Source organism: Theobroma cacao, chromosome 6, assembly GCF_000208745.1.
Source record: "Theobroma cacao cultivar B97-61/B2 chromosome 6, Criollo_cocoa_genome_V2, whole genome shotgun sequence".
NCBI classification, from domain to species: Eukaryota; Viridiplantae; Streptophyta; class Magnoliopsida; order Malvales; family Malvaceae; genus Theobroma; species Theobroma cacao.
The window spans coordinates 312,356-325,529 of record NC_030855.1 but is presented as its reverse complement, the minus strand read 5'-3'; the positions used below and the strand labels follow the sequence as shown (position 1 = coordinate 325,529).

General features: G+C 33.6%; 2 protein-coding genes across 2 annotated transcripts; one reads left to right on the top strand and one right to left on the bottom strand.

The window, feature by feature from the left end:
* Positions 2,964-5,298, bottom strand: LOC18595052 (isoeugenol synthase 1). The gene is made up of 5 exons (XM_007022826.2): positions 4,959-5,298; positions 4,717-4,851; positions 4,164-4,395; positions 3,505-3,708; positions 2,964-3,377 (listed from the first exon to the last, which is right to left on the bottom strand). The coding sequence occupies exons 1-5, from the start codon at positions 5,154-5,156 to the stop codon at positions 3,178-3,180; spliced, it is 969 nt and encodes a 322-aa protein (XP_007022888.1). The 5' UTR covers positions 5,157-5,298; the 3' UTR covers positions 2,964-3,177.
* LOC18595050 lies at positions 10,034-11,052 on the top strand. The gene has a single exon (XM_007022824.2). The coding sequence runs from the start codon at positions 10,122-10,124 to the stop codon at positions 10,749-10,751; it is 630 nt and encodes a 209-aa protein (XP_007022886.2). The 5' UTR covers positions 10,034-10,121; the 3' UTR covers positions 10,752-11,052.

The following is a 13,174-nucleotide window of genomic DNA, read 5'->3' as shown; positions in this document are numbered from 1 at the left end:
TGAGCAATAAATCTTGTGAATGTTCTCTTTAATTGTATTGCAAGAAACCATCTTAAATAAGGGTTGAAGACCAGCAACAAACTTCTTAAAACCAACATGAGAAACAATAGAAAGCGGATACCCATGCAAGATTATAGCACAAGCCAAATCATGTCTTGAAATGTCTTGATCAAATGTGTAATTTCTAATCTGAACCTTCCCATCAGCTTGTGTATTTATGCCAAGTTGCTTTTGCTTTTCAAAGCATTATTCAATGCTTGAATTTTTTCTCCTTACACAAGTATTCATGTGACTTTTCAAAGCGGTTGTTCCATTCTTACTATTAGCCTTAAGAATAGTTTTACAATAATTACAACTTGCCACATCTTCCCTATCGATATTTTTCTTTTCAAAATGATTCCAAACCTCCGAAGTTAATTTTCGATGACGTTTGGCACTTGAACTACACAATGGAGGTTTACTTCCAGTAGGCGAGATCAAAGCTTGACTACCACTAGCAGGAGTTCTAGAAAGCTCAATTATAGGTATTTGTTGTGAACTTGACCCTACAAATGCGGACGATTGAGAGCGGGTCTTATAGCAATTATAATTAACACTATCATCACATTTGTCAGTTGCATCCATTTTTCAAAAGACGTAAAGACAAAAATAACAAAATATGAGAAGCACAAAAATAATATATGCAGAGAAGATAGATGGTAATGACAATTGCAGATGTCCTAATGAAGCATTACATTGAAGTCTTTGGAATCTCAGCTTCTATTGGTCTTAGCCATTAAAATAAAGCAAAAAAAAATAAAGAATAGAGTAGTTAACTGACTAGCCAATCAATCAAAGCAACTCAACTATCTATGTAAAGAGTTAGGAAGTGAAAAAACCAATTTAATCACTTTAAACTCAAAACTATTTTAAGTTAGATTCCAAAACTATTTTAAACTCAAAGGCTCTCTTTAAATATATATATTATAAGTTATAATTTTTGTAATCTTAACCCAAAATAAAAAGTAAATACATTTTCATTAAAAATGTATATAATAGTATTTATATTCTTTTGTAATATGATATGATATTCATATTATTTCAACATAATTAATAATTTAATAAATTTTTTTATTTATATATATTCATATCATTATATTAGTTATTTAACTAACTATATTTTAAATATATTTGTCATTATATACCAAAAGAACCTGCTTGTCAAGATGGTTGGGACGATGAGTGCTTTCTTTCCTTGGCTTGGGTTCGATTCCAATTAACCTCAATTTTATTCAACAATATAAATAATAAAAAAAAATATAAATGGGTATTTGTAAACAGGTAACGAGTATCCAAAGTGTGATACTCAAACCTTACCCGAACTCGATTCGAGTAGTGAAAACACTACCTGAACCCGTTCCAAACCCGCTTATTGGGTACCCGTTGACATCCCTAAAAATAATTTTTTTTTTAATTTTAACTATTTTTAATCAAATTGGATAAAATTACTCTCAATGAAATTACACGTCATGTATAAAACATGTCACACACCATGTACAAAAACATGTGACACGTCGTGGTTGGGTTGTTACACGCTATATATAAAAACATGTGACACGTCATGGTTAGGTAGTTACATGTCATGTACAAAAACATGTAAAATTACTCTCAATGAAATTACACGTCGTGTATAAAAACATGTCACACGCCATGTACAAAAACATGTGACACGTCATGGTTAGGTTGTTACACGCTATATACAAAAACATGTGACACGTCATGGTTATGTTGTTACATGTCATGTACAAAAACATGTGATATGTCATGGTTAGGTTGTTACATGCTATGTACAAAAATATGTAACACGTCATGGTTAGGTTGTTACACGTCAAGTACAAAAACATGTGACACGCCATGATTAGGTTGTTACACGTCATATTAAAAAAAATATTATTGTTACACTCCATGTTAAAAAAATATTGTTGTTACACGTCATATTCAAAAATATTTTATTACACTTTAACACTTAAAATGTTGTTGTTACTTACGAACTAAAACTTCAAATCTTCTCAACTCTCTTCATTTCTTTTTGTTTTTTTAACAATTTGACACCGATTAAAATGTTTCTAACATGTTTTCATAAATTTTCTTGTCTAAAATACCTATTTCAACTAAAAGTCGAAAAAAATTTTCTTTGAAAATTTAGATTTATAAATTTCAAAATTTTGAGATTATTGGTATTTAGGTTCCGAATTGATCTGATTAAAAGCTATTTTAAACACATGTGATTATTTTTACTATTTTAGTTTTATCTAAAATACCTAAAAATCAAATTTTCCATATACCCATTCACCCAAGCACATCAAAACCATCGCTTTGTGTCTTGAAAGCGCAGGAATGAGAAATTTGAAAACGCTGGAGAGAGAAATCGAGAGCATAGCAGACGAATACCGAGGAGAGAAATCGATAAAATTAGAGAGAGTGGGATGATGAGAAAGAGAAATCGGGAACACAAACGAAAAGAAATTGTGATGAATTGTTTAATTTATTTGAAATAATTTCAAGTATATTTTTATCAAGTCATGACTAAATATGATTAAAAATAATTAAATTTATTTTGATAGTTATTTTTGAAATACTCTTATCAAGAAAGGTTATTTCTTATAATTTTCTCTATTAATTATATTTGTAAATCAATAAAGTTACATAGCAATTTGTATATTATATTTGATTAGACAGAAAGTAACTAGCAATTAATCCATTTCCTAATTTGTTAATTATTTATAGTTTATTTGTCAAGCTTGAGAAAAATTTTAACTTATTGCCATGATAATATATATATAAAGTTGAAAACTTTACAAAGCTGATTGTGTACGGCAAGCAATTTGGAACTTTTATTCTACACGTTTATGCCCATTAATAATCTAATTAAATACCACGCCAGCCGATTGCATACATTTCTCACATTTCTAGAACACAATTAGTCAAGATTCAACTTTACGACTTGATAAAACCAAAAATTAAGTTTTACTCAAATATCTCACCTCATTCTAATTATCTAGAATGACGGCTATATATTTAATTATTACATATAATTATACATTAATTATTGATGATTATTACGCCTCAAAAATATTAGACACATATATAGGACCAAATTAAGCCTCCAAAAAAGGATTGAGCACATAGGTGAAATGATCATGCAAATGCTGCTAATTTGGGCTGAGGAGGGTTAACCACGCACATATCCAGATACTTATCAACTGTAGTATACTCGTAGTCAGGATATAGCTTTGATGCCTCCAAATCTTGTTCCGTCAGTTCATAGCTCATTTGATCTCCTTTGATGAATATGTTGTGTAAAACCGCCACCGGAATATTGTCCGGGTAAGGTAAAGCTGCAAAAAATCCCAACAAAGAAAAATCATACGTAAGAAGTTAATTCTAACAAGATGAACATGATATAATTAATTTAAAATCATTTTTAATTGGTGTTACTACTAATGCATGGGATGGGGGGCTCACTCTCAGAGCGCTTTATGACTTCTTCCTCTGGAACATGAACTCTCTTGAAGGTTCGACCACTCTTTCTCTCCCATGCAGAGATCAGTTGTAACTGAGTTACAATATTATTTGGTGGTCTGTAGATGATGACGCGATTGGCCACCCTTGGATCCGTGGCGGCCTTGACGGTATAGGCTGCAACATCTTCCTCGTAGTTGAAAGCAACTGCATGTTGGAGATTAACCAAAGCCAATAAAATATTATCCAGTGTAAATCCCCTAGTTTTTCTAAAGGTACTTTGTTACTTTTCCTTCGTTGGTGAGCTCACCCCACAAAATGTATTCCACGAGATAACCAAAAGTCAATGACCATTTCAAACAACCAACCTGGCTTCTACATGGTTACTTATACATTTCCTTTTGTTCATGCATCACGTCCAAAACTTAAGGATTGTGTCGGAAGTTTCCGAGGTTTGAAAGGTTTGTTCTGAACCAAAATAGGAAATTCCATGAAGGAAATTAAGCTATTGATTGTTGCATTTTCTTGACCTTTGATTGTTTCTTTATATTTGACTGTTATTAAGGTGGGATTGGTGGGTAGGTAGAGCTATGGCCTGTATGTGCGTTTTGGTTCAAGTAAAAAAGAGTAGTGCAATTAATCCAACTCAATTAAGTGCTTACCCTTGGCTTCGCCACTTCCATAAACCACAACGTCCTTTTTGTTCTCATCGTGTGGGTGAAGCAGATACTCCACAAAATATGCTAAAAATGAATTCCCTGCAACGTAAGTGTATGAGAGTCCAGCGGCTTCTGCTGCCCTTCTGATCTTCCTTTTGTTAGCTAGTAAAGCTTCGAAGGGTGGAAGTGCACTTGATCTGTCCACTTCATTCCCATATTCCGATGGAACAAACCTCTACTTTCCCATAATATATGAAACACGATAACAACTTGTTAGCTAGCTATAACAAGGAAGATTCTTGGTGAATAGTATATATATATTACCATACAAAAAGAAAGAAATTAACATTAATTAATCCAAGTTTGTCCAAGGGATAGAATTCATGCAAGAATTAGAATCTCTCTTCCTGTTTAACTTTCTCGTATGTATCAAAAGACAAAGAATAAAGTAATTAAAGAATCCGAATAACATAAACATAATCATGTTTAGAAACTCCTGGGGAGTAGAATAGATCTTTTTAAAACTTGAGTTGGTTTGATGGGGAGTAATTACAACCTTAATGGTGCCAGCTTCTTTGATGGCACTTATTATTTTGAGTTGGTCAAGATGTTGGGGGACTGCCAGAGTGGAGATCACAACCTCAACCTGTCGAAGCACTGAAACTAGCCTTTCATGGTTGTCCAGCTCCCCCTGTGTGCATGTGTCAACACAAAAAAAACCAAATCAATGGAGGGAAAAGGAAACCGTACAATTTATTGTAGTATGAGAAGATTTGCAGAGAAAGTTATAAAAATTACATAGAACATGGTGACCCCCATGGATTCAAACTCCTTGAGAAGCTGGAGCTTGGAGGTGGAGGAGGAGTTGGGGGTGAGAGGGCGGGTGTAGGCATAGGTGGGATGACCCAAGGAAACGCTTGCCTTCACCATGTACTGACCAAGATAGCCAGTGCCACCAAATATCAGAATCTTACTCTTTTCACCACACATTTCCATCTCCCTTTGATTTCAACTGTATATCCCTACTTCACTGAGATCCTTATATAAGAAAAGCTCCAATACTGCTATGTTCGTCTCATTGCATATACTATCTTTAATCTTATATAGAATGAATTCACTATCTAGGCTTAGCAAAAAGAAAAGAAAACACAAGACCAATAGAAAGCAGCCTTAGGTTGAATTCCGCTTATAGGGCAGTGAAAAGAATGTGGAAATTAAGGCAGGCCTGCCATTTCAATGATGGAAAGATATTATTGTTTTATTTGGATACGTTATTTCAGCTACATATATATACGTCATGCATGCCACGAGAAAATTGTTTTAGATGAAACCATTACGTATATCAATAACATTAAATGCAACTTACAATAAAGTAAAGGGTACATGGAATTTGAATTTGTATTTATTTGCTTAAATTAATTTGTATAAATAAAATTAAAGAAAAGTCAATGGGAAGAAATTTTCAAAGGGAAAATGAGTGGCAAAGAATTTTCTGTCAGATGAAAACAGTGCTTTGTCGCCTTTTCTCAAAGGGAAAGTGGCACGTGATGAATGATGTTATATTTGTGCTGTGCAATGATACCAAACCTTTTTCTCACGTAAAAATCATTCAATTACACTACAAATTTCATAAATCAATCAATAGTTTGAAAAATAAATTAATTAAAAGTAGTAACTATACAAATAAAAATTCATCAATATTTATTTATTGAACCCTAAATTATTCTTAATAAAAATTGCTTATTTAAATCGAATTATTTCAAACTATATATGTATGCCTGACATGATCTATAATTATAACATCTTTCAATTTATGAGTTTGAATTTTCAAACTCGCTGTTTATCTAAAAAATTTTAACTTAAAAATGTTGTACAAAATTGACATATATATATTAAATAAATAAAGGGAGAATTAATTCCCCTTTCCTTTCCTTTCCTGCCGTCTGACAAACGACAAGAAACAGTTGTTCTGTTCTGACTAAAGATTCCCTATTGTTGGAAAACAATAGAGCAGAGATTAGATATTCCAAATTGCAAGTACAGACATGTCTTGTTTTCCCAATTAATCAGCGCCACAAGTTTCAAACCAAAACCTTACTACCTACCACAGGTTAAAAAATATTTCCCAAAACAATGATCCACAAGTGGACTTGCATTTAAACATTTGACCAGGCGTGTTTATCGCAAAGTTCCAAATAATAAAAGTTAAATTCGGATCTTCTTCTGGAATATTATATCTGTAATGACGGGTGAATGACAGCATCCTAGGATGTTTTAGCCACGCAAAACCCTTGTTGGCTTATGAAAAGGTTGCCCAAACTTGAATCCAATAGACAAAAACATCAGCTGAAACCTGATAAGGTGTTTGTTACATGCAGCAAGGCAAAAAAATCCTTCTAACAAATTCAGCGTCATGCCAACCAAATAACAGAGGCACAAACTTATCCAAGAACACAATCTGCAAAAGCTTGCTCTGGTGGCCAATCCTGCAATTTAATGCACCCAATCAGTCATTCCTCCATACATATCAACACCCTTATCAAGTTAAGAAGGTTGCTCAAATTTAATGCTATAAAAAATTAGTGTAGGGATCCAATTGAAATAAATAGGGAAATGAGCCCAAAATTTTGTTTTGCATTGGGCCTTCTCGGAAACAACTGGAGAATGAGATCACAAGGCCATGTTTACCTTGGATTGCATTGTTTTTTTCCTTCACTAGTAGACGGAGACAAAGTGTAACAAAGGAAAGCAGATGAGTCTGAAACTTGATTATTAATCTTACAATTGCAACACGATACTTACCACCAACGACTTGAATTGAAAGGAAATGGTCCAACGATAGCCATGTAATTAGCTACCTGGTAGTTACCCCCACCCTCCAACCCGGAAAAGAAAGGAAACAAGATTGAAGTTTCAGAAGTGGACATTGACAGGAGAACTAGCATTAGCAACCAAGTTTGTAGAAAAAGTAGACCACCAACAGTAGGTCAGAGCCATGCATCACAAATTTATAAAAAGGATAGGAGAGCAGGTTTGCCCCGGGGAGAAAAGGGAGAGAAAGAGGGGAATAGTACTGCAGCTATAATATATGACTGCATTCAATAACTAGATCAAAATTTGGGGCTATCACAGAATCTGAACATGAGCTTCACATTTTAGTGCATCCCATATACATATATCCTTAACGATTCTATGTGTAAGAAAAATGCTCAAGCAAACTTTATCATGAAGAGAACAATTGGTATACTCATAATTCCATTTATCATATGAACTTGTGTTAGTTAGAGGTTGGTAGGCCACATAATTAGAATATTATATAGTCTTTGCCCATAATATCATATGATGGCAGTGATCAACCAAAACCCTTCATAAAAGAAAAAGGAAAAGCATCAACAAAGTGATAGTCTTCTTTTCTGTGCACAAACATTGTTGTACCTTATACTTAAACCAGTTTCAGTAAGATTTTTTCTTCATCAAAATAGCAAATTCTTCAGGGTGCTGCTACAATGAACTCATAGAGGAGCGCACAAATTAGAAAATGTGAGCAAAGAAGAAGAGAAAAACAAATAAAAGAGAAGGAAGAAAATCAAAATGAGAATAATACAAAATGTAGATAAAGGGATAGATTGGGTCTTTTCAAAAAGTATTTTTAATTCATTCAAAAGGCCAAGCTAAAGAGTCATTTCTTCATACTAAACATCTGAAAACTTCTTGATGTGATTCCAGCTGTGGTTGGGCCTAAAGTGACATTAAATCACACAAATTATATTCTCAAAACAGAACTGAGCCTCAAATGAAAGTCATGCACTCGCAGCAGTTTCATAACAGCTAGAAATGATTCTTGGCGGGATTTCATAATGATTTTCAAGCAAACAAAATGTCATGTTGTTGAAGCATTCATACATTCATCCATGGAGATAATATTGAATAGGTTATAGTTATGTCTATCAAAAGCAACAAGCAGGAGCTTATTTTATTGGGAAAACAATAATCCTGACAGCAGCTGGAGAACCCCGATTGCAACTTTAATAACAACTATGGTGTATTGGTTCTGTTGTGCAGGGAGGGGGAAAAGATTGCATATCATAAAAGTGGAGACGGTTCCTGGACCGAATTACTTAACTTTAGGTATCCACACTACCAAGATGTCATATGCCAACAATCATAGTGTTGAAATATGGGATTTTCCAAGGCAAAAAGGATGGATCTTGTTCCTCCTTGTCCTGAAAACTGTCACTTACTAAATCTTTGTACTTGCAGGTTTTACTTGGTCGAATTATGTGGAGATATCCTGCTCGTTGTGAGGTTCATCGGCAAGTTTGTGGATTGGGATGAGAAACTGGTCTGCGAAGCTGCTGACTGCACACATCCTAAGGTTTGTCCACACAGGGATCATGTTTATAAGTTGGATTTTGAAGATGTAAAATGGATGGAGATGGAATTTAATTTTGAGCCATTGTGCTTTGTTCTTGGGAGGAAATCAATCTGTTTTAGTCTGAGTTCAATCTTTTTCCAACTGTGAATCAAGGGAACTCAATTTATTACTCGGATAATTAATGGAGGAAACTTAGAATTTGCACGGAGGTTGGGCATAATCAGCCTGAAAAGATGCAAGCGTCAAGCCAATTTTTGAATTCTCTACTCAACAGACTCAGCCACCACTGTGCTGGATCAAATCCCCCAAGCAATGCTGAAAGCCTGACACAGTCTGCAACAACTACCTTCTTCTATGAAATACATGTTTCCTCCCTCTTTTTACTTCCAACTTTCTCAGATCATTATGCATGTTATGATATGTTAAGAAAAACGTCTGATCAAGTAGGTGAAAGATGAATCCTTGTAGTGAACAACAGCTTCATGAATATGAATTTGGACTCCTCTGCTTTTCTTGTTGTTTGAATAATAAACAAACCAAACTAGACAAGCCAACACAATATTAAGGGACTCAAAGGCTGAGACTTTGAGTTATTTAAAGCTAATAATATAATTTGTTCAAACCTAAAATTAGATAAATACCAATGAAATGTTGAAGTTACGTTTCAGACATTTTAACTGTTTACAACACTTTTTCACAGTATTTTACAAAGGCACATTTGCCAACCCAAGCTTTTTACCAACTCCAGCAATAATGGTAAAGTAAGGGTAAGTAAAAGAATGAGGTAGAAGAAGCTGGAAATGTGTATCAACATGAACAGTAGGGTAGGTAAAGAGCCTAATAATAATAATGTGGCCTTCTAATCTTCAAAAGGTAATTATATAGACAAATTACTTAGAGTAACTACCGTTCAAAAGACTAGTTTGACTTTATCAAACTTGGACCTATTTTATCTTATCTTAACTACTCATAAAACTCAAACAAAATATTTTATTTCTTATTAAAATAGGACCCTATGAATTTTATGTTCAATTTGTTTAACTGAATTGAAGTGACTCAAGCTATACAATGTATATATGTACCTGCTGAATTACCACCCCTATGAGTAAATGATGATGAAGGTATAAACTTCAATTTTATTAGATGATGCCTATGATTTAGAGGAGAAAAGGTGAGAAGAAGAGATGATAATGCATATCATTGGCTTTGATTTCAAAACAAATTAAGTAGTTGTGAATTTCACATGATATAACAAATGCCAGTGAAAAGACTCCAACAGAAAAACTATGATGTTGTTTCTCTATTTTTCAATTTAAAGTCCAATTATAATTAAATTTGATTCAAATCATAATTGAAATCTCGACCCAAAAGTTATATCTTGTCTAATGTTATATTTAAAACTAAATTAATTAATCCATAATTGCTTACTCAAAAAGCTAGTTGCAATAGTTTTTTTAAATAAATAAATAAATAGATAAAATTATAGCAATTAGTTTGGAAGAAAGGGAAAAATAAGGGGATAGCAGTTAAAGACAAAGAAACAAGCGGCGAAGAGTGAAAACTTTTCCGTGAGGTCCCCCGACATTATGCCACGCTTTTTCCGCGTCCAGACAAATACATTCACTAAACACAGAATAAGGTATAAAGCTCTCCACTCAAACGACGTCGCTCTCAGACCATGCATATCTAATGTAAATGCCTTTTCCCTTCACCTAAACTATCTCCCAACTAAAACAAAAAAAAGGAACAGAGCTATGGCTTCTTCCCGCACAACAAGAATTGCTGCAGCCATCGCCGCGTATCTTCCGTTGATCACCATGATGATCATCGGGGAATCCGTGGCCAGGGAGCTACGCCCTTCCGACCACGGTCTGGAGTACCAGAGCGTGCCGCCGACCGGGCTGAAGTCACCGGAGATGATGTCCTTCTTCGGAGCGGAATCCAAGTCTTCCTCTTCTTCGACGCCCTCCACGGTGGCATTGCCCAAGGCCATGAATTCCAACGAAACGTCGTGGTGGGCGGGAGGCAGCAGCCGCCGGGGGAGTGACCACTTGAGGCACGTGCTGCTGCTGGGGAGCTTGGTTTGTGGCGTCACAGGTGTGGCATTGTTGGCTGCTTCTGCTTTCATTTATCTTATCAAGAGATCATCCCCATCCACTAACAACAACAATAATAATAATACCAACAATAGTTTAGTCCTAATTGGCAGCAAGTGATTTAGGATGGATTCAAAATATGTAGCTTTTCCAGTGGATTGCCCAATTTCTTTTTTTTTTTTTCCCATTTTCATTTTTATTTGTTTGGGTCTATATCTTTAGGAAGGATCAATGTAAAGTAGTTAAAGAGGGTGATATTAGTTAAACTTCATAGCTAAGAAAAAAAAAAAACTAAAAATGCTGCCTTTGCTTTCTTTATCTTTTCCTTTCTCTCTTCTTTTAACTTTTTTTTTCCTTTTTAATTTGTTTGTTTGTCTGCTAAACTTCAATTGTTGATGTACATAACCCTTTGTGCCCTTTATTAATTTGCTTATAAATCCACAATTTATGCTGGGTATAAATTTGCTTAGCTAGAAACAATTGGGATAAGTTATTGTCTTCTGTTTATTCTCTTTTTCTTTTCTGTGTTTTGCTGGACAAATCTGGTTAAAGTACTTGTGCTTATCTGATGAGCTTGGAAAAATTGGAAGTAAAGAAGAGATTAGAACAAGTTGTGGGATGGTGTGAGATATTAACAGAACCCATGTATGTATAACATTCATGCTAAATAGTAATGGATGGGATAAGCAAAGCTGTGAGAATCAGATACCTAAAATTAAGAAACATATTTTTTGTAGCATTTAAGAGTAACCCTGTCGTGTTTGTTGGGTGGTGAAAGCCTAATCCAGCTAAACAAATCCCTGTACCAACTAGTTCGGATTGGATTGGGAGTTAAACAAATGAGCAGTAGACAAAGGAGTGCTGGGGAAGTGTGCATTGCTTTCAATGTGTCCCTACCGTATGCATAATGGGTTTGAAAAGGTCAGCTCCAAAGGTCTCACTTTGAAAAGCAGTGCTCCCCTTGAGAAATCAATATGAATATATATCATGGCTACAGATATATTTTTGGTGTGGCATGTGGTTTGTGTATGAATTAGGTGAGATGGATAGGGGAGTCTGGTTGATGCAGCTGTATGCAATTGCTTCTGTTCTCCACTTTGGATCTGAGATTTAGAATTTGATTGTTAGGTCCGTGTTTACCTTGAAATTAATATGACAAAGGGATGCCTGATAGAAACAGGCACATGCCTTTGAGACTAGACAGCCTAATTTGCTTCGAAGGTTGGGCTACCTGAGAGAGTCTAGTCTAGTAAAAGAAGTGATCAAATTGTAGGAAAAAGATTTTTCTTCTCTTTCCCATGGACAAGAAATTTACCCCTAAACTTTTTTTTTTCCAAATTAGTGGAAATTAAGTTATTTTAATTATAAAAAATTTAAAATATTTATCTCCAAATTAATATCTATATGATGGAATTAATGGAAACACTGCGACTCCCAATCTCAGTGCAGCGTTGTCAATCTGGCGATCACTACTCTTTTTGATCTCATTACTGTTGATTAATTTGCTTGATAAAAATAATTGTGACGGTGAAATGAGAATAAAATTCATCGTTGAGGGCATTAAATTAAAGTTTATACAGTAATATATTTAAAATAATTAATATTTATTGATTAAATGCTTAGGTAAATTTATAATAAATGTACAAATAGGTTTTATTTATAAAAAAATAGTTATACTATATGGAAACTAATTACCATTATTTTATCTTTCCAAGAATTCCAAAATACATCTTATTTATCTCATTTGTGATCTCATTTGAGTTTACTTAATCTTGATTGTATCGTATAAAGGAAGGTATTAACATATATATAAATAAATATAAACATCACACCATTAATTAACGTATCAAAAATCTAAACACATACACAAATATGTTTATTAAACATACTATATGACACAATACTATTAACACCTTATTAAACAAATTACATTAAATTTCATATGATGCGACATGATTGATTATCCGTTTAAATTTGTTTACCTTTGTTTTTAATGAAATAACTTGTTTAAATTAAATATTTCTTTATTAATAAAACAGATAAATCCACTATTAAAATGTAAAACTAATAATCATAAAATAATTACAACAAAATAGCAATATGCACCAAGCATGTTAAAAGTCTCCGAATAACTCCATCAATATCAACATAAGCATAATAATTAATAAAAGTGGATACCAACATCAACATCAACATCAACATAGAGAATCATAGTAAAATCCAAATAATATGCAATATAAACATAATGAAACACCAAAAATCAAGATTAAAAATTCCTTGGCCATTAATTGTCACAAATCATTCTTGCACTTCAACCTATTTATAAAATAGAAATAATATATATTAATAAAATTAGATAAAAATTGAAAAAAAATCTAAATAAAATTTAAAATTTAGTTTAGCAACTAGTTACCTCTCGGTTTGCTGACGTAACTTCTTCCATACCAACATCTGAGTTCATATTATCCTCTATAACCACGTTTAAATCCATGTCTTCATGTTCTACAATTTGTTTAGGAAAGTAAAAAAAGTTTATTAAGGAC

What these genes read in the sequence shown, in the direction of transcription:
- LOC18595052 (XM_007022826.2), bottom strand. Translation starts at nt 5,156, where the DNA reads ATGGAAATGTGTGGTGAAAAGAGTAAGATTCTGATATTTGGTGGCACT. An exon ending in TGGGGGTCACCATGTTCTAT is followed by an intron (nt 4,852 to 4,958) that starts GTAATTTTTATA and finishes ACATGCACACAG; the next exon opens with GGGGAGCTGGACAACCATGA. An exon ending in TGGAAGTGGCGAAGCCAAGG is followed by an intron (nt 3,709 to 4,163) that starts GTAAGCACTTAA and finishes TCCAACATGCAG; the next exon opens with TTGCTTTCAACTACGAGGAA.
- LOC18595050 (XM_007022824.2), top strand. Translation starts at nt 10,122, where the DNA reads ATGCCACGCTTTTTCCGCGTCCAGACAAATACATTCACTAAACACAGA.